General features: G+C 37.6%; 2 protein-coding genes and 1 pseudogene across 2 annotated transcripts; 1 reads left to right on the forward strand and 2 right to left on the reverse strand.

Annotated features, from left to right (window-relative positions):
* Positions 1–1,022: 1,022 nt before the first annotated feature.
* LOC145776400 (trypsin-1-like) lies at positions 1,023–4,691 on the forward strand. Its single transcript, XM_082587799.1, has 11 exons — positions 1,023–1,153; positions 1,329–1,387; positions 1,602–1,721; positions 1,969–2,082; positions 2,309–2,464; positions 2,644–2,729; positions 2,879–2,967; positions 3,170–3,269; positions 3,527–3,683; positions 3,885–4,046; positions 4,230–4,691. Exons 1-11 carry the CDS (start codon positions 1,143–1,145, stop codon positions 4,415–4,417), a joined length of 1,242 nt encoding a protein of 413 aa, XP_082443925.1. The 5' UTR covers positions 1,023–1,142; the 3' UTR covers positions 4,418–4,691.
* A 914-nt stretch (positions 4,692–5,605) lies between these two features.
* On the reverse strand, positions 5,606–24,655 carry LOC145776399 (alkaline phosphatase-like). The gene is made up of 12 exons (XM_082587798.1): positions 24,534–24,655; positions 23,896–24,016; positions 21,875–21,985; positions 14,541–14,662; positions 13,859–14,033; positions 11,288–11,463; positions 10,918–11,125; positions 9,599–9,751; positions 9,036–9,215; positions 7,317–7,466; positions 6,556–6,700; positions 5,606–6,121 (listed from the first exon to the last, which is right to left on the reverse strand). The coding sequence occupies exons 2-12, from the start codon at positions 23,963–23,965 to the stop codon at positions 5,806–5,808; spliced, it is 1,806 nt and encodes a 601-aa protein (XP_082443924.1). The 5' UTR covers positions 23,966–24,016; positions 24,534–24,655; the 3' UTR covers positions 5,606–5,805.
* LOC145775394 (uncharacterized) lies at positions 15,242–20,058 on the reverse strand (annotated as a pseudogene).
* Positions 24,656–25,065: the final 410 nt, after the last annotated feature.

Here is a 25,065-nt window from a genome sequence, read left to right on the forward strand (position 1 = left end):
GCTTCAAAATTAAGTTAACTCATTTTTAGACAATTAGCATTACGTAACAGAAATTTCTTACAGGTTGTGCGAGCCCTCAAAATGCAACAGCCATATACAATAAAAAAGTTAAAAACCAATGTAAATACTTACTGGACAACGTAATTTGTAGCTTTTTTCTTATCAGAAGAAAGACGGCCAATATTTGAAAGGGTATAATTTTCAATTTTATAAACACCATAAACACTTTGTCACACTAGAAAGACAAATTTTACTGTAGATTCTTTGGTTACAAATATTTTGTGAAAAAGCTACGATACTTTCATCAAACTCGGGCTATAAGTTAGCATTTAGCTGAAAAACTGGCCAGTCAATAAAACTTTGAGCTACTTTATAGTCCATGGACATGATAACAGTATATTATGCCAATAACACGAAATGGTAACTTGACTGGAATTTGAATGAATCCTTTTATTCGCAGCATACAATTTCTTGCAAGACCAAAATATGGGTTTAGTTATGAATTGTTTGGACTTTGAACCGACGTGCCTCTGTTAAGGTTAGTTGCAAGAGAAACTAATCTGTCAGGCAAGCAATTTCTTTTTCACAACCGCTGATATTTTTAAAGAAATGAGCATTTTCACAAACTTAACAAATATGAATTTTTTTATAAAACTGAAAAATAACTTTAGATTTACGTAATGCATAATTACGCAATTAAAACAACGGCCATGGAGGAAAGAGATTAGTAAGGGTGCTTTCTGGAAGTCCTGGCGGTAATGGCAACGTAATGGTTCAACTATGATTCCATTTGTAAAAACGATAATTTTCGGCATCCGGGTAAAAGAAAATTCGTAACTTCCTTTTGTAATATCTGCATTGCAAACTTTTATGACGTAAGAAGATCCGACAACGAAATAAGACGTCAAATTTTACGTTGGAGTTTCCCAGTGACTCACAGTGTTGAGATAATTGAAGGATTGAAAAAAGTAAGCTACTTTTTTTCCAAGAGCAGGAAATGCAGAAACTATATAAGCTGGTACTGGATGGTCACTAATCATTATCAAACGACGAAGAAACGTGAACAAGAACAAGAAACATTATAAAGTTTCAAAAAAAGAACTTACATCAGATATTCAATTTCTACAAAGCAAAGTTCAACAATGATGACCAAGTAAGTTTTTATGTTCAAGAATTATTTAAAAGTGATTAAATTTGATACTGATTTGGTGTTACGTTTATTTTGATTGTTTATCTGCTAAATAACTTAGATTTTCAACGCATGTTATGCGTTTACAATTTATCTTTAAAAATTGAAATTTAACAATGCCTACCTGCTTTCTTTGTAGAATACTCCTCGTTGCAATCGTCTGGGCTTTGGGGGTGAACGCCGCTTCTATTAAGCACGGTAAGCAAACACCTTCAAACAATTTTTCTGTATTTTACTAACCGTATGAATACTTTTAAATATTTTACTTAAAAATGACAAAGATTAGTTTTTCTACTATTGATAAGTCAAATTTACGCAGGAAATGCAAATTAAAATTAACAGTAGGCTACTGGTATGAATTTGAAAATACCACAAAAATTAATACAAAAACAACTATCTTCTTTGTCTGCAGAGACCAAGACTTGTGTGGATAAAGAAAGCTTTTGTGAAAACTTGGCTTTTTTATGCGGCTCACTTCCTGTACTGAAAACAGTTTGTCCTCGCACGTGCAATTCCTGTGAGGGGTTTATCGGTGAGTGAGACTAAAAATAGATTTGAGAAACTGGTCGTGTTTTTGTATAACGAAATACAAATCCAGTATTTTTTTCTTCTAATATTATTATTTTGTTACAATAAAAGTGAACAACTGCTTGAGAAATATAACATTTTTCCTCGCGATGTTCAACAGAATTGATTTATGTCATCTTGGGAAAGTGCAAGAAAAAATAAAAGCACGCAAAACGTGTTCTAAATCTTTAATTTTAAAATTTTAATTGCAGATCCATGCAGTGAAAATAATGGCGGATGCAACCATTACTGCTCTGGCAATCTTCAAGCTGTGTGCAGTTGCAGACCTGGGTTTAAACTGGCCGAGGACGGCAAAACATGCGTCGGTGAGTTGGTAAAACTGGACGTTAGAAATTTTAAACGAAATTAAACCACAGTAACTTGTTTTCATTTTACAATAATTCTTCCAATAAATTCAAACTTTTATCTTTTTTTACAAATGTGCATTGGTCAAATAGAATGAAGCAAGCAAAAGCTGCAGGATTTAAAAGTTTATAAAAATAAAAAAAACGCTCTCTCTTAATTAACACCAAACATCACATGTGTTTGCAGATGTCAACGAATGCCTGAATAGCCCGTGTGCCGAGGGAAGCGAATGTGTCAACACTGTCGGCTCGTTTTCTTGCCAGCTCTTCAACTGCGCAGAAACTCTAGGAACTGATTTTCCCAACCATTACAAAAGCGACACATGTTGCGTAGCTGAGCAAAGTGAGTCGACTGAAGATAATTGTTTCAAACAAACAGACATGCTGTAAAAACACCACAACGAACTTTTCATAACAATCCATAAGCTAAAGCACTGTGAAAAGTACTTAATTGAAAAAGTACGAATTCAATTGTTGAACTTGTCTTGCAAATGATTAAACTTTGTATTTTTTGTTCTTTAGCATTCTCAACCTCGCCAAGAAAATACAATTCACGAGAAGAAGTTGAGACATCTCTGACCGCTTCGACGGTGCAATGGCCTTGGGTGGTAAGCATTAACGTTGTTTTCATAGAGAATTCTCAACTTTATAACAATGCAGAAATCAATCACTTTTAAGAAACTTTGCGATGGATTTGTAATTTAATGTAATAAAATAATTCCAAGCTTTGCATAATGATATCTCAATGTTTTATCAGGCACAGGTGCTGTACAACAACCAACACACATGCGGCGCGACTTTGGTGTCCGAGAAATGGGTTGTTACGTCAGCAATTTGCGTCAACAGGTGAGGCCATTGTTCCATTTCTAACCAACTCTTTTTTACAATAAACGGAGTAGTTGAAAGACAATATAAGTACAGTCCAGTTTAAGATTTTTAGCGAACGATTAGTAACTAGACCACAAGTACATGCCATAAAATATGTATTATTGACTCAAAAACAATAAAATGGACGTTAATTTATGGAAAACAACTTTATATTTTTCAGTGATGACGTTGCTTCGATGACCATTGTTCTCGGCACTGATCTGAGTGCAAGTTACGTTTTCGACGTCAACACAAAACAAGTCAAACGACAAGTTAAACAGGTAAAAAAATTGAAATCAATTAAAAGCGAAATAACGGGTGGTTAAAAGATGTAGTAAATAACATTAGCCAAGTTCGGTAATCTTCGTAACTTCTCGGTAGGCTAAATTGTTCGGAATGTTCAGAAACTAACGTAACACCTTTTTCCTTGTCACTGACAAGCCGTAACCAAGTTAATAAAACACTAACTTGCACCATATTAATTATTAAATGTTAATGAATAAAAAGCAAGGCTTTAATTCTTTATGTTTTTAAACAGGCAATTATCCACCCTGACTCTGAAAACAATGACATCGCTCTTTTGGAACTCAGCGAACCAGTTGAATTCACCGACCTCATTCAGCCACTAAAGTTTCCATGTGATGAAACTCCATTTGCAGGAACCACTTGCTATGTTGCTGGGTTTGGTTTCACAGGTAAGAAAGCTCAACAATTTTTTTTCTGTTGCAATATCTCACATTTCAATAGATATATGTGAGATTTTTTCAACATTTTCTTCAATTGGCATAAACTTTCATTACCGACATTCTCAACTATTTTTTAAACTTTAAAAGTGTTAACTTTCTTCATGACATCTAGTTAAAGAGAAAACTTTCTAAACTAAATGCAATTTTTAGACAAACATTCCGCCACTCTTCCACGAACAATTCAGGAGGTGGCTCTTCCCGTGGTACAGTCCAGTTATTGCGCCTTGGCTTACACAAATACCGTCTTCAAATACAATGTGACCAAAAACTTGTGCGCTGGTCATTTGCAAGGAGGAGAAGACGCGTGCAATGGTAAGTGAGCAAATATGTTGAAAAAATAACTCTCCTGCCTACATCTGAAGTTATGGTTGATTCTCTTAATAAATATATTTTAGTTTACATTTGTCCTGAATAAGAAAAACTGTCTCTGAATTATTAAGTGTTTAGCTCAAAAGTTTAAGTCAGCGATATTTTGACATTTTATTATTTTTGCAGGTTTCAGTGGAAGTGCCCTTGTTTGCCAAAGCGAAAACTCTTGCCAATGGCATCTTTCCGGTATCCTTTCCACTGGACAAGGATGCGGAGAAGTGGGGTATCCGGGGATCTACGTCAACGTTCTTCATTATGAAAGCTTTATTAGGGAAAATTTAGGAGAAGATTTTCACAACGCTTGCAATTTGTAATTTTTTGATACATTGTATGCTGAGTTTCGATTTGACAAAAACTACTTTCCTACTCTTTTATATTTATTTATACGCTGATATTGGTATTTATTTATTTATATGCGTATTCAATGTGGTCTTTGTACAGAATGTTGATTTGCTTTTTTATTATTATGCTTTTGCTTTTTTATATTAATATATTATCATTTCATTTTTTATCAATTTTTATACTGTCTCTACTGTCACTACAGATATTTTTATATTATTTACTGCAATAAAATTTTGTTGAAAAACACGCAAACGTGTCATAAATAGACTAGAGGCTGTACAAGCAACAGTTTTAAGTTTTCTGCTTTTCAAAGTCAGACAAGATAATAAAATATTATAAAGCAAGAAAGAGTGTAGAGACGCTTGTTACCTTTCAGATTACACCATACCACAGCACAACAACACCACTCCACACAACGCCACACTACACCACACTACACCACACTACACCACACTACACCACACTACGCCACACTACACCACACTGCATCACACTACACCACACTACGCCACACTACACCACACTGCACCACACTACACCACACTACGTCACACCAAACCACACTACTCCACACTAAACCACATTACGCCACACTACATGCCCCACACTACGCCACACTACGCCACACTACACCACACTGCACCACAGTGCACCACAGTGCACCACACTGCACCACACTACACCACACTACGCCACACTACACCACACTGCACCACACTACGCCACACTACGTCACACCAAACCACACTACTCCACACTACACCACATTACGCCACACTACACTACATACCCCACACTACGTCACACTACGTCACACTACGCCACACTACACCACACTACACCACACCACGGCACACTACACAGCACTACACCGCACTACGTCACACCACACTGCACCGCGCTAAGCGACACTTAGCCACACTACACCACATTACGTCACACTACGCCACACTACACCACACTAAGCCACACTGTGCCACACTGCACCACACTACAGTGCATGAAAATGAATTCATGAGCATCGTTTACGGAACTAATTTACGATTGAAGAGTGATACACAACTTTGATGTAAATATTTGAGATTGGTTTGCTGATGTCAGTCCCAAAACAAACATGATAGCTATTTCTTTGAAGCGCGGAATTATGATTTGCACAGGTGTAGATTGCAAGTAAACAAATTCATCAAAATTTATTGACTAAATTTACAGAAATCGAGATGATTCATAGAATGTCTTAAAAAAGCAATTGTAGTTTACACATTACGACTGGACGACGTCTAGCGTTGTCAAATGCCACAAACTGCTAAAAAACGCTAAGCCACTTTGAATATATGAATTATCTTTGCCCAATACAGACATATCAAAGGGCCACATTATTTGTCAGCACAGAGTTGTCATAGCTTTCTATATTTAACGGTTTGTGTTTTGGTTTTCTTTGAAGAACAACAACAATAGCAAAACACATGGTCAGCGAAAACACAAATAACACGATAAGCAAAGCAAACTGAACATTGAGTGCAACTGCAGCTTCTGTAGGTGACAAGCCCATTCCTAGGAAACTAGCAGCTGTGCTTATAACCATTGGGTCAGTGGGTGTAGTTGGTGGTGTAGGTGTGGGATTGGTGTTGCTTCCTTCATCACAGTTTCTTGTATCCTCTCCAATACAAGAAGCATACCTGAAAACCAGACTATAATTGATTACATTTTTTCTAAAAAACACTCGAGAGGAAAAAGTAGGCACAAAAAATTGGTCATTCCTCGCTTTCGTATTTATCAAACCCAAACTGGTCACACACCCAGCACATAGCCTAACCTCAGTAACATTTAATATCAAATTAAATTGTTCAATGAGAGTCACATTCCTGAGATATGCACTCTAGTAGCCTGTCAGCTCTTTCAACATGGGCAGCCAGGCCTGCAAAGTCATCAATTCTAGGCTCTGGAAAAGAAACTATCAAAGTCATGAGATGCTCTAGAAAGAATCCGCTATAGTCAAAGAAAGTTAGCTTAGCAAATGCAAGAAAAAAAGCGAGTTTAAGTTGTTGTAAAGTTTTGTATTAACAACCTGGCTGTAATGATACAGCAAGTGAAAATGATTTTAAACCCAAACCTCATGACGTATGCAATATAACTTTGTTGATGAATTCCGTGAAACAGATGAGACATCGGTCCTCTCGCCATGATGGGCACATCATCCCCTCCATGCGATTCAATCTCCAACGGTACAGCAGATTGCTGGACATAATAATTGTCTTCTGAAATGTGAGAGTAGGTCTTGGTTAATTGTAGCTTACTCCGTTGATAGGATGTCGTCTAAACTTTGTGCAATATGAAGTAATGCTTCAAAGCCATAAAAAGACTCAATGTTATCAGAAATACAGTTATCCGTTAACTTGATACAACCAATATCAGGTTGATGGGATAATGATGGTGAGAACATTAATAACTCAATGCTCGTATGATCCACTTCCTACTGCATTTCGTTACCATCAACTAGGCTATAGTAGTCTGTTGCTAGCTCGAAATCACTCATAATTGCTGGTGCGCAACGGTGAATGTCATTTTGATAATTAGTAGATAAAACGCAATAATAAATACTTTCGGCATTCTACAACCTGTAGTAGGCTATAGGCTACAGATTTCAGAATTGAAACTTTGTAACGTGCTGTTGTTCAGTAGGCTAGTCAGCTATAGTTTTCAGATTGCATCGTCATGCCGTGCATCAACGTAGGCTATACTGTATGTCTCGGCTATAAACAATCTACGCAACAAACTAACGGGTATTTTAGCTTACACATTGTTACTGTACAAACCGATTTACTTAGAAATGTTACTAGTGTTCAAGCAATAGCCTACGTTAGGATAGCTCACCTATTGGGTATCCAGATATGTTTTGTCTGGTATGCGGTTCCGTTAGGCTTACATTGATCCCTTGGAAACTAGGTCCATTTCCATATAGAATGCTAGTGTACGGTTTGTTGTCTAATCCAAGGTTGATTTTCCCTCCAGTTTTTGCTAAACCTGTTAATCAAAAAAATGTTGGCGATTTTCCGGAAAAACTGAGATATTTTTTGACTAGCAATATCTAAGCCACAAAGCAACAAAATTACACGCAATTTTGCACAGAGGGTGATTAACATAATATTACAAACCTACAAAATATTTTTGTTTTCTACTGGTTTCTCTGTTAATGCTACTGTCCATGGCAATTGTTTTTTAATCTCAATCACTAGCGACACCTAGCAGCTTTCTCGAGTGTTAGGAATACAATTTTGGTAAAGAGATTGTTTTCTTGAATCAAAGACAAGACAAGATTTGTCTATGTTGGGAATACATCATCGAAAGAGCATTTAGCTTTCCTATCGAAATGCGTGTTGGAAAAATTTAGAAAGAATTTGAATAAAAAATTTCTCCGCTCCATTTAACACCTTTCAAACTAATACGCTCACAATCAATGGTTTGAGATATAAATACAACAAAGAATTGACGTATTCTGATGTTACATTTTTTAGATAATCTTTTGAATTTAACATCTAAGTTTGTTTTCAAAGTGATCTAGTGAATGATTTGTAGACTTCTTGATATTATCTGACAGATGCTTTCATCAGCGTTGTGACTTCCACGCTCCGTGACTTCATACCCGACGCTGATCCCCGTCCACCAGGCATGTCCCTCGCAAGGCTTGCGTGGGTCAGTCTTAACCGCCTGCGAACTGGCATCGGCCGCTTTCGTTCGGACATGTACAAGTGGGGACTGGCTCCTTCATCAGAATGCGAGTGTGGTGCCACGGAACAGACCGCAGACCATGTCATCCACCACTGCCTAACCCACCGGCCTCCACACGGTGCGCATGGTCTGAGGGTCCTGGACAACGAGACTGCTGAGTGGCTGACGATTTCCTGCCCTCCAATCTAGCCTGGAAAGATCGCTCATACGCCATCATCATCAGCGTTGACAGGGGCCCAAAGGCTACTTGTTGGACCCGGGCAAAGGGTGATTTTACGGGCCCGCAATATTTCTGAAAACCCCTGAAACTTGAAGAAAGTGTCGCATGTTCTTTGGTTAGAGATCATTTTTTTTTAAATGTCTTGATTTTGGACCCGAGGCTCAATGGTAGCGGGGCCCAATTATCCTCTTAACGGCCCTGGATGCTTTATGGTAAATTGAATTTGATTATCTTATTGCAAAAGTATTGCTCTCTGGAGTGTATCATTTTTTTTTCTCTAGAAATAAAAGTGAAGAGAGTAAAAGTCTTTAAATAATTTATTTACATAATGCAGGCATCAGATTATTCCCACAAAATCATAGCTGAACACGTTTGTTTTAAGCAAAAACTTGATCGTGGTGAACAACCATAGATAGCCTTCCTGAAAACATATTTTAAAACAAAATCATGAAATATCAAACATACACCTTCAAGCCTGCACTTTGCAATATAACCTGATTACAATCTAATGTGCGTTGTGCATATTTCCAATAACTTGTGGAAAGAAAAACTTGTTTTTGATTCAGATTTCTTTTCTTTTACTGCAAAATGTAATGTGCATAGCAACATAACACTCGTGAGTTTGTCATTTTCAGAAAAATTACCAAAAACTGGGTTTCCTCTATCTGCGTATCCTCCTAAGGTGAACGTGTGACTATGGTCCGCTGTTACAATGACAAGAGTATCACTGTCCGAAGTCAAATCAACTGCTTTTGCCACAGCGTCATCAAAAGCAACAAAATCGTGCAAAGCATTATAAGCATTGTTGTTGTGATGACCATGATCTGAAATATCACATGATCTAGGTTATTTGCTGTTTACCAAAGCATAAAATTAGGCTAATCATCGAGCATGATAAGCTAATAAACATTTAAAAGGTAAGGAACACAATCCTTGCTGCCCTATTCAAGCATAGTATTTACTGTACGTTCAGTGCTAAGATCAAACTTACAAGAAGTGATGCACATTATCTCATACAGTAGCTTGTGTTTTGCTATACATTTTGATCATGGGTTGGTGAACTGTGAAAAACTTAATATTATTGTAATCACATATTATAAAATAGTAGCCTACGCCTACACTGCAACGGAATAACAAATTCGCAGAAAAACCAAACAAACTTGACTTTATTTAGTACGTTTCTGCAATTTTTTTGTACACGTTTTACCTATTCGTCCTCCTTCAACTAAAAGAAAGTATCCTTTCGTGTTTTTCTGGAGCATCCTGATGGCTTTTTCCGTCATTTCCGCTAATGAAGGTTCTCCTGCGCCATCGGCCTTCCTGTCAGCTTCATATTGCATGTCAGAAGGTTCAAATAAACCTACGCAAATTTGACTAATTAGATTACTTGACTAACTAGACTTGACTAATTAGATTAATTGACTAATTAGTAAAATAGTTCTGTAGCGATCGCGCTGTTTTGTGAAATGTGTAAAAAATGGGTGTTCCAAAGCAGATTCCAAATGAGAAATGTATGCGTGCATTTTCATCTGGGCAAGGTAGGCCTACCTGCTAGTGGATAATTTACAGTCATGAATTCTAGAAACAAATTTGTTTTCCAAACTTGGATTTTTAAGAGAAGTGCATTTGTGTGGCTTTTATGACTAATCAATGGCATTGAATTTGCACTCTTTGGGAACATCTTGACCACACGCACACGCAATCGTGTCAAATTACCTTAAATAATTCTAGAAGACGTAATCGTGCCTTTCTATGGGAAAGTTATAGAATATAGACCCACTTTGCTTTAATTTGAACTTGCATTATAACATGTGTTTTAAAAACAACAGTAGGTCGCTTCTGTTGCAGCGTTACTTTTTGGTGGCGATAGCGGTAGCGAGACTACGTTTTAGCTTGAATAGCCGTTGCAGTAGCAACAATGTTTTTACCAATGTAGCGGCAGCGGACGGGCGCTACATTTGCTTCAGTCGAATTCTTGCTACCCTATGCCTTCCCATTTCGAATTTAAAACATGATTTGGTTTTGGAATTCTTTTTTGGAAACTTTTAAGTCTAACAATAAAATTGCACCTACAACGTATTTTCCTCAATGTTCAAATAGTAGTGCTAGCGAATGTGGTAAGTTACTGAAACGTGATATCATTTGTTTTTAAGGTCATTTTGGCAGCAGATAATACTTGAATGAAGCTTTCTAGTGTCAGCTCAAATCAAAAGTAACTGTACCGAGGGCTACTTTTAATCCGAATAGCAGGACGGCAGCGCGTACGTTACTTTTCATCGGTTGATAGCGAATAGTAGGAGCGCCAATTTTTTGGCGTATTGCAGTGGTAGCGAGAGTGCACTACTTTTAAAGTAGCGGATGCCTATTGCCAATCTTTGCTAATCTGGTCTTCAGTGAATGAAAACCTTTAAAACGGGCATAAAATTTTGGTTACAAACGTTCAAAACTGTTTACTGTAGGCTCAAAGCTATAGGGTCTTCAGACAACTATGCAAGATAAACTAAATAAAGTAATCCACTTTCCCACCTAAAAGCCGATCTGTGGTTACGGGATCAACTTTGTCAAAGTCAGCTTGGTTCCAGACGTACGAAGCTTTCAAACCATTCTGTGACTGGTTGTCTAGCCACTTGGCAATTAGATCTTGACCATCTTCACGAGTGTTCGATTCAGTTGGATATTCTGGGTCAGTTGTAGATGTGGGTTGAAAGTATTTTCTCCCACCTCCCAACGCAACCTAAATATTTCACATTCAGTTTAATGTTTTTAGTAGCCTACAGTTTATTATATTAATTTTACTTGCCACTGCTCAGGTGTTTGTGTGGTCGCTTTAAATTGCTTTAAATTTTCTCGCCTATTTGCTAAGTTTTACAAATGTGGATAAGCAATAAGTACGTACTGTAATTTTATCGGAATGGTCGTAGAATTGTTGAGCAATATCTTTGCAATCATTGAGCTTCGCTTCGTCTGGTAAATCTACATCTCCGTACCAATACCTTGACACTGAATGAGCGTAAGTTCCCGCTGGGGTGGCGTGATTAATGCGAGTGGTAGTCACTACTCCCGTTGATTTTCCTGTTCAAAATATTGTTTAGTTATATGTTGGCGTTGCTTTCATTTTTTTAAAGTTAATTCAATAATGATACCAATGATTAAGTGCAAATAGCTGATGCGTTACGATGGTTTACAAGGTTGCCAGATGTTTTTTTTAATTTCCAGTCTAATTGCTACTAAAAAGTAGCCCAATCGTCACAAGTGTGGACACAAGCCCAAAAGTTGCCCAAAAACATGACAAATTCGTGCAAAATATAGTCATAATAGAAAAAAAATCGGTGAAAATGGAACAAAACGCACCAAAAAAAATGCAATTGCTAAAATTTTCGTGACTCCAGGCCCGGATTTAGGAGAATCAGAGGGTGCAGTTGCCCCGGACCCCCCCTTTCGAAGGGCTCCCGACGTGGAAAAATGTGATTTTGAGTTGTAATTATTATTTTTTCTCAATCTTTAAAGTTTTTGCAAAATACCTCCTTTTTCTTGCAAGGTTAATTTTTGGTCACAAGGTGGCGACTGAGCTTGGCGTAAAGGCATTACCAACGGTGTGGGTGACTTTCAAGTTACCTTGCAAAGTTTTTAGCGCAAAAAGAATTTTTCACGAGGGCCACACGATCTAAAAGTGCTCCGGGCCTCCCATCAGTTAAACTCGCCCCTGCATTACTCTAAAACAAAACTAGCCCAATTCTGCAGGTAAACCGCGGAACTGGAAATCCTGATGGTTGAGGGTCGTCGATGTAGTAGCCGACGTTAAGCTGTCGAAAATTTAAGGATGATCTTCAAAGTCCAAAATGAGATGGATGGATGGATAGGAAAGGACGACTAATTAAAAATTAAGAAAAAGGTTTCAAATGGAAAGAATATGCGTCAAAATTATATTAAGATGTACGAGATAATTTGGAAATGAAGCCAACTGGAAATGAAAGAGCGCAACTCATGGGAGATGAAATCAGAGAGGTGATAGCAACTTTCCTGATACGATAAACTCTTGTTTCGTAGGCAGTTCTGAAACTCAAATCTTCCTTTACATTGCGTGCATGAAAAAGCCAACAGCAAAGTAGGCTATTAAATACAACATAAAAAAACAATGAATGAAACTTTTAGAAACATGGGCTAATTAAAATCATTTAATTTCAGTAAACAGCGGCATTTCAATTTGATGGTAAGGGAACGTTCAAATATTACGTAACGCTTTTTTTCCGAATTTTTGACCCCCCCCCCCTCCCCCATGTAACGCCAACGTAACGCTTTTTTCAATTCCCCCCTCCCTCATGTAACGCTTTTTCACTACGAATTCAGCACAAAAAACTACTATTTCGTACTGTAAAGCGTTACGTAACGTTTTGCTTGAACCCCCTCCCCCCCGATGTGACGCTAACGTAACGCTTTGCATAAACCCCCCCCCTCCCCCTCGAAGGCGTTACGTAATATTTGAACGTTCCCTAAGTTAACTGATTACTCCTCAATGTCTAAACTACCTAAGCAAGTATGAGTGCTTTTACCAGTAGTATTGAGCTATGGTGGTGCAGCAGGTCTTATAGAAGATTTAGCAATACTTACCAAAAATGCTATTTAATTGTAAAAGAGTGTACTCAAAATCCTCACCCACATAAAACCAAAGCACTCTAATCTTGTATGATTGTTTGTTGCTTGCATGGCGACCTTTATAGGCCATGCCAACGTGGAGATTCAAATTTGACAGGAGGCCGATCTATAGTAGGCAAAATCGCTACTAGGCCTATAAGTTGATAATCTAAGTAGCAGTTAATAAACGTAGTATTTAAGTACATTTTGTGTGATTTTGAGCCACCTTTGTGCAATTGTTACCAAACAATGGATTAGCTTTTGACGCTTTTGTTTGAAATCCAAAAAAGTGTCTGGCGACACTTGTTATACGGAAAGATCATCATTTTTTAACGGAAAATTAAGAGTTTTGCGGTGATTTGAGATTTAGTGATCACACTTTAGCAACTTGGATTTTTAAAATTTTTATTTCAAAGAGACATACGGTAAATTTAGCTGGGAGTTCAAAATCTGCCCGTTAGCTCAGTGGTTACGCGCCAGGTTGAAGATCGACTCTCGATGGTTCGACTCTCGGGGTGTGCGCTTGAGCAACGCATCCTAAGGGCTGCTCTTCATTCAGCGGCACCAAGTGAATGGAATAATTCCCCGGCAACAACACTTCAACAATCGAAAAGCTTCACTCTGCCAATTTCGGTAACCCGCCCTGCGTCAAAAGCCTCTACAAGTTTGCGAAACTACCAGGAATAACCAACCAAGGCATTGTCAGTCCGAGGATAAAGATTCAAAACCAATCAAACCAACCAAATCGAAATACATAGGCCTCCACTAAGGTCTCCAGTTTGCACGTTGGCAAGGTCTGTTTGTGTTTAACCTATACATCAGAATCGTTGCCTACCAACTTTAAACGCGTCCATAAGAACCGAATCAACTTCGTTTCCTTTCTGTGTTGAACAATTGTCCAACCTTGCAGCACCAGACAAGCCCACTGTGTAATAGTTCCCTTTTACTCCACAGAGATAAGCCGTGGCTGTGCTGGCTGAATCAGCAACTTGTTTATCAACAGAGTAGGTCTAAAAGGACAATGGAAAGTTGGTGACAATTGAAAGTTGTCTTTTGTGCAATTTTTAAAGTCAATATTATTATTTGCATGAGGCCTAAACTATTGCTGTTTCAAAACAGTATATCTGTCTACTCCTACAGCTTTGCTGAAATCATTTTCAACCGACAAATTATAAAAATATCCTGTTTGTGATGTAACTACGTAGGCTATAGGCTACAGGACAGCTACACAGTATACATAAGTTAGTATAGCCTACACTTACAACACCAAGGGTCTCAAATTCAAATTGCTTTGTGCGCCAAATGAACACTTGTAAATTAACTCGAGGGCAGCAATACACAATAAAAAAAATCAATAAACAAAATAACACAGTTAAAACGCAATAAAAAGGTAGTAGACTGAGAAACGTCCGCCCGGATAGCTCAGATGGTTAGCGTAGCAACAACTTGTTTAATGTCGAAAGCTGCAATTTCAAATTAAATGCATTTGACTGCCATAAGCATACAAATTCTTTTACCTTTGACAATCCAACATTTGGAAATTGATCCATAGCAAGAATTGTCTCCTCTCCGCTGTTTCCCTGCATTTGACCTTTCAAAATCCTTCCGGCTGTTACTGTTGGAACTCCCATGCCATCTCCTGTTGACAAAGAGACAATCAAAAGTAAATTAGTTATTCTACAAACTTTAACACACTACATACCAGGGGCGGGCAACTTTACCAGTCAGCAGGCCTGATATGGGAAAATGAAGTAACGGGCCGGATTCATGAATCGATACATTAATCGCGTATTTATCTACCTAATCCTAGACAAACCAACAACCAGAGAATAACCAACAATCACAATTAATTGTATACGTTCCCCATTTCATTATTACATTAATCAGCCAAATTTGACTTTGATCTATTTTCCGGCTTGAGGCAAGGCTTGAGACTGAAAGAGATTCTTACAAGAGACAAAGAAAAAGCATGGAAGGGCCCGTTTATGACGGAACATAACATGCTTGTCACTTGAATAAAAATTGAAATCAAACAACTAAAGAATAACAAACAGTCACTATTATTTGACGTAATAAGCAAGTAGTGTGGGATCGCGGCAGAGTGTGGCCGCGGGCTACATTATCATGTAAATTCCGCAAACTGTCTGCGTGCTGCTCATAATCCCTTCGCCGGGCTGGTCCGGCCCGCGTGCCGTATGTTGCCCGCCCCTGCTACATACTATTCTTTGCAGGCGTCCAACCTGCTGATCTTCGCCAAAACAAATTCATTATTGACAACCGCACTTGCTGAATGAAAAAACAAATGTTCAGGGAATGCATGATTTTATACATCGCTGGAATGACGAAGCCATGAAAAAGTCTTATGTGTAGAACCTTTTTTTCCCCAGCGCCCCTTTTCAGAGATTTCCATAGTCTGGCGCCCACCATAATATAAGGGCTGTAGCCTACTAAAGATGATGCGTGATATTTTGACATTTTCTTCCAAGACTATAAGGCTAGCCTACAGCCAGTAGTAATTAGTTAGTAAGAAAAAACTAGTTTAAGCCGATGTTAGTTTTAATACTAAAAAATCAGCACAGATGTGCCTTAAGGCTCTTAACTTAAAAGTCTTAATGCACATCTCTGCTGATTTTTTAGTAGTTAGTAAGAGTTACACTAATAACCATTATTGACAGACTATTATTATGACCAGTCCTTATGGTTTGCTTGCACTGCCTGTCCGCTGTCCCTGCCAAAAGCTGACCACAAAATGCCATTTACTTACTACAAGGAAAGGGAAACAGTGCCCATTATCAACAACAAAGGCCTTTTTATTATCAGTAACTTGTCGCGCTATAATAGCACCTGGACTGGAAGCCAAACGCTAGGCCTCATCTTGGACGGCAAACAGGATTGCCATATTGGTGGTTTTAACGCCAACGCTTACTACGTAACACCTTAGGTTTTGGTAGTAATCATGCAGTTGACAAAATGCAATATTATGAAAAGCATTATCAAGAGTCGGGAAAAGTTACCTTTTCAAACATGATGTTTGTAGATAGGCTACTGCCCATTGATAAAACAGAGTTTTTTTTAACTATTTACAATGCTGAAACAATTAAAAAAAACTTTTAAAAACCGCCAATATGGCAATTCTCTTTGCCGTCCAAGATGAGGCCTAGCGTTTGGCTTCCTATAGCGACGTCCACGCTTGTCGGATGGTGTTGTGCATTGTGCTGTATAGGTCAACATAGAATGCTCTGAGAGAGAATCACTACTTCCCTTGTTAAACACAATCTCTATACTGTATATAGCTCCTCATCCTCGGTGGATTCTCGTACCCCCAGCAGAACTACTAAAGCAAATTTGCAGTGAGGAAAATAACGTTACACCTTCTGAATGTAGCGCCCCCTATAACGCCCCCTGACTATTTCCGCCCCTCTAAAAGTTAACAGCGCCCACTAGGGGGCGGTAGCGCCCAGGTTAAGAACCACTACTGTAGAATAATTGCTTCTCAAAACATTATTTAGCTAAATAAAGCAATGATGTTTTTTGGACTAATGCAACCTTTTTTATTTATTATTGCTTTGGTCAAGAAAAATATTGTATGCGGATTAATTGATTTATCTTTCATGTTGGAGTCTGTCTGTCTGGTTTGGCTCACTCATTGTTAAAACACGATTTCAGAACAATTGCTTTTAGCAGCACAATATTGTAACGAGTAAAAATTGAATGAAGCTGTTCACCAGGCAGGCTTTCAGTTAAATAACACGATAAGGGTTCTTCTTGTGCAAACTAATCTGAACTATCACAAGATGTATAAGGTGATAATCTGCTTTTATGCCGACGTTTCGTCAATCAGATGCAACTGACTTCTACAGGGTGCTAGGTCAGATAGTGACTACCTGTCTAGCATGACAAAACACAGGACCATGTTGCTATAAACCCAGGGTCTCAAACACGCGGCTCACGAGGACGTTTGGTGCGGCCCGTGACGCATTTTCAAACTGTGAAATAATTAACAATTACAGCACATATTTTTTCTATAGATTTAGAAAGATAAAATGCACTCTAAAATTGCTAAAAAAAAATCTAAAAATGCCCATTAAACTTCACACCACTTTTTAGCACTACTCTCATGCCGTTTTAGTGCTTGCGAGAAACTCGTAATGTTACATCACAATCCCAATGCCTATTTTACTTATTTTGTCGTTTCGCAATAGTAACCTTGGCATTCGTTGAAGTCAATTCTTCGAGAGTTTAGTTTTATCTGAGCTTTGGAAAGTTGATTGCTAGATTTTTACTCCGCAGGTCTGCCGTTACGTTTGAGTTCTTTTCTATTTCTCGTTTGCGTTTTTTGCGTTTGTACAATGTTTTTTTTTCATCTCTTTGTTCTCGGGACGAGTGACTCAGTTTTTCCGCCCAGCATAAGCAGAGTTACTGATGTTTTGACTTAACTTGGCAATTGTAATCAATGGGGTTGTGCGACAGGATACCACGAAACCACTAGCGGCGGTACAACTGGGTCTTTCTAGACGAGAACTAGCCTTGCGCAGCATATAGACGATGCGTTGTACAGCGCTTGGTTATGCGTGGGCGAAAGAATAACTTAAAATATGATTCGGATATGCATTGTAGTTATCAAAACATGTTTGTTTTTAGAAGGTTGGAACGCAGAGTGATACAAAAATAAAAAAAACATTTCATAAAGTTACAGAATTCTCATAACGTTGCAAAAGTGCTTGTAATTAACTAAGTGTACAGTAGAAGGTTGACGCAGCTTACAGGTTAAAGTTGTGGAGCCAGTTTCCGTACATGTTTTGAATACCATAGTGTACACATGTTGACCCATAAACTGGCGATGTTGTAGCTACCATGACGTAACTGTAGCCTTGCATCTACCCAGTCATCATAGTAAGACGGGAAACTACGATCAATTTGTTGTCGCAATAAATTTCGTTTGTTACTTAAGTTTGCACTAACACTTGTTTCATATTTGTTGTTGCTTGTTTTATTCCCGTTATCGAGTACGACATGCTGGTTATACAATAAATAACAAAAATTAATTTAAGTCCACAATTTGGCTACATTTAAGTCATAAGCAAAAGATAATTTTCACTTTAACTCAAGCAGCGTAACACGAGAACGGAAAAGGGAAGATGCGGCAAAACGAGCTAGCGTTATAACATGCATTATAAAACAGCTTACAGTCAGAAAAAATAATTATAAAAACACATGGCCGCATCACCAGCAATGGTGCAAGGCCAGCTACGTTATGTGAGTAGGAACGCTGCTGCGGTAGTATAAAAAAAGAGAAAGCCGGTAGGCAAAGAAAACCTCCCGAAGAGATTTTGCTAAGAAAGAAAGTAATCACAAAATCAACTAACAATAGGTTTAGGCTACGAAAGTTACACAGCATGAAACATACAAACACGATACGTGATACCATTGGGACATACTGGTAAGACAGTGGGTTAGTCAAAATTTTATATGTCTTGCTCAGTCCAATAACACGCTCGACATGTATGCGTGATGATGCAATGCGTCTATCCGAGACAACCACTGGTCACAGCGGTAAACCATAATCTCTTCGTGGGAAAATTGTAACATAAGATTCCCAAATCCGTTCGTCTGCATGTAATGACCGAAAAAAAAACACTCCTTCGAAACGTCTATTCAAATTTGTATTTCTGTAAAATTAGCCACCTGGCTGTCGAAATTGGATGCAACGCCGTACACCACTAAAACTTGTCACTACAGAACAGATTACTTAGATAAAAGACGGAAAATTTGTCCAGCTAGCAAGCACCAAGCAAACAGTTAAATATGCGACTGACTTCCAACAAACAATTTTACGAATGACTAGAATAATTTGCGATATCTCAAATGCACGTAGACAGTAACTGTGACGCAATAATGAAAGACATTGTCACGCAATTCAAACCGTTGTTCAAAGGTAGTGATGCAATATTTCATCAGGTCTTACGACCGATGGTGCAATATTTGGACATTTTCTAGCAATTTCCATGACGTAAGATGCCAGCTAGGTTAAGTAGACCATAACGGTTTTTATATGACGTTTGATTTGGTGAACAAAATTGTCGGGAACAACCACATCTGCATCAAGTTGGTGCTTCCCTTTCAGCATGGTAGGCGTGTTGACTGCAACATCATAAGGTGCAAAAAGATCCTGCACAAGAATACCTCTGTCAGCCATGATGCTATCCCCTTGTGAAAAGTGTTCATTAGCTTGCTTGTAGAGAGCACTTTGCTCGATAAGTTGGCGATCACTTGAACATCCACCTGTTGATGGGCCTACGTACGATACCAGCCCATTTGGAGTGATGCCAATCATAATTTTTAGTGTGTTCTTATTCTTGTAAGTGGAGAACGTCATGCTTTGAGCATCAACTTTTCTTGGCTTATTGATTGGTATTTCAGTTGCATCTAAAATGACACGTGTTGTTGGAAATGAATTTTGAAATTGTGTGGGCATGTGTTCATCCACAACAGCTCGAGATGGCCAAATATTAAGTTCCTTCAGCTGAAAATACATAAAGTTGATCCATACCCTGAAAATTAATGAAACTGTGCTTTCACTAATGTGAAAGAGAAAACTCAGCTCTTTAGTTTCCTTTGATTGTCTTAGCTTCATTAGAGTAAGAAAGAGCTGTTCAAGTCATATGCAGCTGGCCCCAAGCAACGCAAGAATAACATAAAGTGATCATAATCATCGAAACCAGTGTAGTAGTTTATGACTTGCTTATTTTCATTGTAATGTTCAATTCTCATTCCAGTTGAAGCGCTTCCTCCGCTATTGTCGTTGCTATCCAGGCTGCACTGAATTGCAACTGAAGTCGCTTTCCTTCTCTTGCAATGAGGTTCCGTTGTACATTCAGCATGATCAACAACCTCTTCTTCATGCTGCCAATCTTCAATGTTACAAAGCTTTTCTAATCTTCGTTTCAAACGCGCTCCTCTTCCTGAGGTAGCAAGTGTTGGTTTGAAAGTGAACACTGATGGCACACTGTTTGCTTTCAAGCAATGTGTTGTCATGCAATGTGTTCGAAACCGCCTGTTTACTTATTTGCTTTTATAGCCACAGCAACGTTAAATCAAGCCTAAAATGTATCAAGCTTTGTAATATGCACCTTCTTACCCTCACATCAACACAAAACTGCACTCCCATCCCACCCATATCAGCTGTACGCGCGTTACGCAAAGCGTGCTAAAGCTTGAAGCAATCACTGCGAGCGTGTTGCTAGGACCCAGTTGTAGCGCCACCGAGTGGATCGCACAACCCCATTGAACAGAAATAAAGTGAAGATTTCACCTCAATGGTGAATAATTACGTTCAAGTTGAAATTTTGGGAGCGAGCGACGTTTGTGACATCACAAAGTGAAGTGTGGTAACAGGGGTAGCCTGGCAAGATACGCAGCAGCCATTCGTACAACAATTTATTGCATAACAATAACGTCTGAGTAACACTCTTCAGTGCATACAGATACGTTTCAAACAATAGCAAGTATAATGTTGCAAACCAGTGACATTACAGACGATCTTTCAAGTCAAAAACCAATAGCAAAATTTTGTGTTTTACGAGACGTTTTAGGAGTCAGTCAGTCAACATTAGTTTGTTGTCCTGAACGTGCAGTGTAGGCTAATATTGCACAGGGAGTGCGGCCACAGCAAGGCAATGTTTTGTGGGCTCAGAAAACCACCTCGGTTTACCACCACAAATTGTTCATGTTTAACGGGTATACACTATACAGTCTTGTAAATTAGATAAACTAGCCCATCATTTTTAACTAAAATATTTTTTGCAACAAGCATTTTTTACGCCGTACAATGCTGCGTTCGATGTATCTACTGACAAAGTTAGCAACTGCTGCATCCGTATCAGGCAAGTCTTCCAAATTAAGTCGAAATAAAATTAAAAAAAAACAGCCACACACAATCTTCTTATTTACTGTGAGGAAAAGAGCTTTACAAACACAAAGAAATTCCCACCATTCAATGTTCCAAATAATACGTATTCAAAATCATGATTTCTTCGCGGGTACCGGCCAGTTATGGAATTTATCTGATCGCTTTTAAACACGCAGTAAATATTTCACGTGTAAGACCTGTATTTCATGATTGTACTGATTCTTAAAAAAATTGATAGTTTCCATCAAATCCTTTAAGCCATAATGTCCTTCTTTGAAAATTTCAAAACTTTGGTCGACGTGTTCTTTACCTTTCCCTATAATAATGTGTCTTAAACCTATTTTCGCTACGACCCAAACTTCACTTTTATTTTTGTTGACAAGGCTTTGGCGGCCGCATGTAATTTGACTTTTCTCTTAGTTCTGTAAATCACTTGCAAACTAAAGCTTCGAAGCCCAGTTTTAATCTCTTTGCGGCCCGAAATCCACTGCTCTACATTCTTCTAGAAGGCATACTTTATCTCATACCTTCACACTTTCGTTGATTTAACTATTAACTAAATCTACGCTGTGTAGGAGAGAGTGTTCTTCCTGGTCATCAGCACAAGGCTGAGTACGTTACGCTGGTTGAGTGATCAATGTTTTTATTTTAAAACACAATATTTCTCAAGTTTTGATAATCACATGATCTTATTCATACTTGTAAAACCTGATGCTGATTAAAAACACGAGTTACGGCGTACCCTATGTACTATTATATGGTTTAGGTTAATGCAATGTGATCGAGCGAGTAAAGTAAGCAAGTAAGCAAGACATTTTTCCGAAAATCGATAAAATTTATATGTTTATTTTTAGGTTGTTGAGAGGCTCGTGACGAAGTGCTCCCGGGATCTGTTACTGAGTTACAGAGCAAATTGTAACAACACAAATCGAGCCAACATACCAAGTAAGATAATGACATTCCTAGCCACACCCGAATTCTTTTGCAAGTTGAGAGCTGCGTCAACTTCTTCCCTTCCAAGGTTCAACCAATATTCTGGTGTCTCTTCTTCAGCTAGAAGATACCGAAAGAAAAAGTTGACAAATATTGCATGATTTAAAACTAATCCAACAAAATTAATAAGTTATTTGAGGACAAAAGTCTCTATTAGCATAGGGCCATGCGTAATTTGCAAATAATTAATCAAGATACTAAAATAAATTTAATGCCACTTTACGCATGTTTCAACCAATGATTCTGCAAAAGTATTGCCTTTAGAAAGAAATTTAACCGTGTAAACCATCTTGATTTCCTAGTTTTGAACCGACGTGCCTAGCTTTGGTCTCCCTGTTTTGGAAACCAAAACCAAGTGCGTAACGATACCGGTCGATAGGCTACATACTTTAAAGAACTAAGGCAAAAACAACGTCTTGTCAACTATAGGACATTAAAGTCTTTCGTTTCAAGTTGATAATTATTGTATGTAAAATACTTTAATCAATATTCAAAACCAATTAAAAACCACAAGTTACGTTATTGTCATTTATAGCATTGTTAAAGGCCTACTATAAAAGCCATTTATTAGGCTTATTGTACAGTAGTTTATTAATTTAAATGTGCCTTTCTTTTATTGATTTGCCTGGTCTAATTATGTTTAATATAGTAAATGAATCTCACCACCAAATGTTTGTTAATAAAATGGATTTAACATTTATAATGTCATATTCTAATACTTGCAGCTCCATGGTACTTGGACCAAGTCATCAAGAGTTTTGAGGGCAAACATATGATCAAGCAGTAGGCTATGTGCTAAACGATTTCAAGGAGAATATGGCAGAGACATCAGACAAATTTAAAAAAACTGACAACTTTTACCAAAAGTGCGCAACACTGTAATAAAAAACTGGTAATGTATGTGTGTTCACTTAAAACTTCAACTAATTTGTCATTAATTGTACTTTAACTTTACTTTATCTTTGCAGCCTCGTGCCCTCGTAGTCTTTTTGTGTAAAACGTTATTAGAAAATAAAAATGTGGATGAAATAAGCCTACACGTCAGGCCATTAGCTGCCAACATCCCTTAATCCAAATTGGGTTAAAAAATGTCTGTTGAAGTTAAGGTTTTTGAATCCTGATAATAAAACAATAATTACCACTAATATGTTTGTGTAGTTTTTTACAGACTTTGATTTATATGAGCTTCAGAATGCATATAGTTATATTGGATAAAAGTTTTCACTCCAAAATTAGCTATTTATCAAGGCAATACAAAAATCGCTTAGGAAAAATAAAAACAGTTTCCGCTTAGGTACATAGCCTATAGTTCATAACGTACCAACATAGCGTCCTATACACAGGACTTATCAACGTGTGAATTTATTGTAATAACTGGAGGCAAATGTATTTATGATTTTGAACTCTAAGTTAAATGTGCTTCATATCTCTTTGAAATGATAAGTTTGACAAAACAGTTTACCATAGCGTGATCACTGAATCTCAATTCACTGCAGAATTTTTAGTTTCACTTTAAAAAAGCAGACAATTTTTTATTGTTACAAGTGTTAGCAGATATAGTTCAATAAGTTATTTACATTGTAGTAGCTGCTCAAAGTACCCCAACTCATACAAAATGGGTGTCCGACGTTTTTTTCGTAAACAGTTGTTCGTAAAACAATTGTTCGTAAGCAATTGTTCGTAAAAGCAATTCTTCGTAAAGCAATTCTTCGTAAAGCAATTCTTCGGGCATGCAATTGACCGTAATACTAATTGTTCGTAATTATATATTGCTAATATATTGCTCGACCACTCAGGCTAATCACAAATTACCCTCCGGTCAAACATGAAGCGTGCACTTTGGTATGGCCTGTGTACAACATAAGCCACCAGGGTCAAGTATAGATATATCCACGAATTCAACTTACATAATTTAGACGCAGTTTGCACTATAATTTAAGTCTATCTAACCTGTAAATAATATTTCTTACCTTTCCATGCATTTTCAGCCACCACAAGTGTGCATACCGAAAGCAATCCAATTATAAACATTTGGACCATTGTCGACTAGCAAAAGAAGCTAACTTCTATCTCTTTTTACAGCTGAAAGTACTGTCATCATAAAAAAAGAAATTAAGCAAACATTGAAGAGTTAGTTTAGAAATTATGTATTTGAGCGACAAATCCGAGCAGTTATCAACTTCATTAAGAATAGTCAGAAGGTCCTTTATCGAGAATTGTCCAAGATCATTTAAAAATAACTTACTTTGGAGATTTACTTAAAAAAAACAACAGCAAATTCCTTGACGGATACAACAGTATACAAACCGCACTTGATTAGTTACTTTTTTCTACGGAAAGTTTCAAATTTACTGCGATTCTTTTTCGATAGATGCGACCATTAATTTTGAAAATGAGCATGAACAATAGCAACGGAAATCGATTGCTTTCCTGACACTTAACTCTACTTCCTCGCAACTCATTTTTAGAGCAATTTTGTAGAAAAATTGAATTTAAAATTTTGGTAGTTTTACTTTCACAAAAAAAATCCCAATTTAGTTATAGCTGTCCTTTAATGTAAACAATAATAGTTTGTATATTTGAAATGTAAAAAACATTGCTTTACAACCTGAGTTGATGTTGAATCAATAGCTGACCTTCCAGATTTTGTCGTCCAAATGTAAATTTTATGACAATCAGCATCCAACGTACGCAATGACTGAAACTGTCAAGCACTGGCGCTTACTGTTCAATACTGCAGCATATTAAAAGGTGTTAATTATGATAATGCAAAGCTCAACAAATATTTGAACAAGGCGAACATTTGGAAAGTCTAATTATTAACGAAGCGCTTTTCTCAACCATATATCAAACTCAATGCTTGCAGTACTTCAGTTATTTTGTGATTAAACAATCAAATCAGTCGAGTTGCTTGCACTATTTCCATTATCTACAACCACTTTGTCAACAGATCGATGATTTCTTTATTACTGTTTGAGTTCAATAATTATAAAATATATTAGAGTAGCCTAAACTTTTCCTAAAATATTGAAGATAAATAGATGAGAAATCACGCGGGAATTTTCTTTGGTAGGAAGAACCGATAAAGCTATCTGGCGCTTTTCTGAAATGGAAAGTTTTGTGACAAGTATATAGAGTGT

The sequence above is a fragment of the Aplidium turbinatum genome, chromosome 8, assembly GCF_918807975.1.
Source record: "Aplidium turbinatum chromosome 8, kaAplTurb1.1, whole genome shotgun sequence".
Taxonomy (NCBI): domain Eukaryota; kingdom Metazoa; phylum Chordata; class Ascidiacea; order Aplousobranchia; family Polyclinidae; genus Aplidium; species Aplidium turbinatum.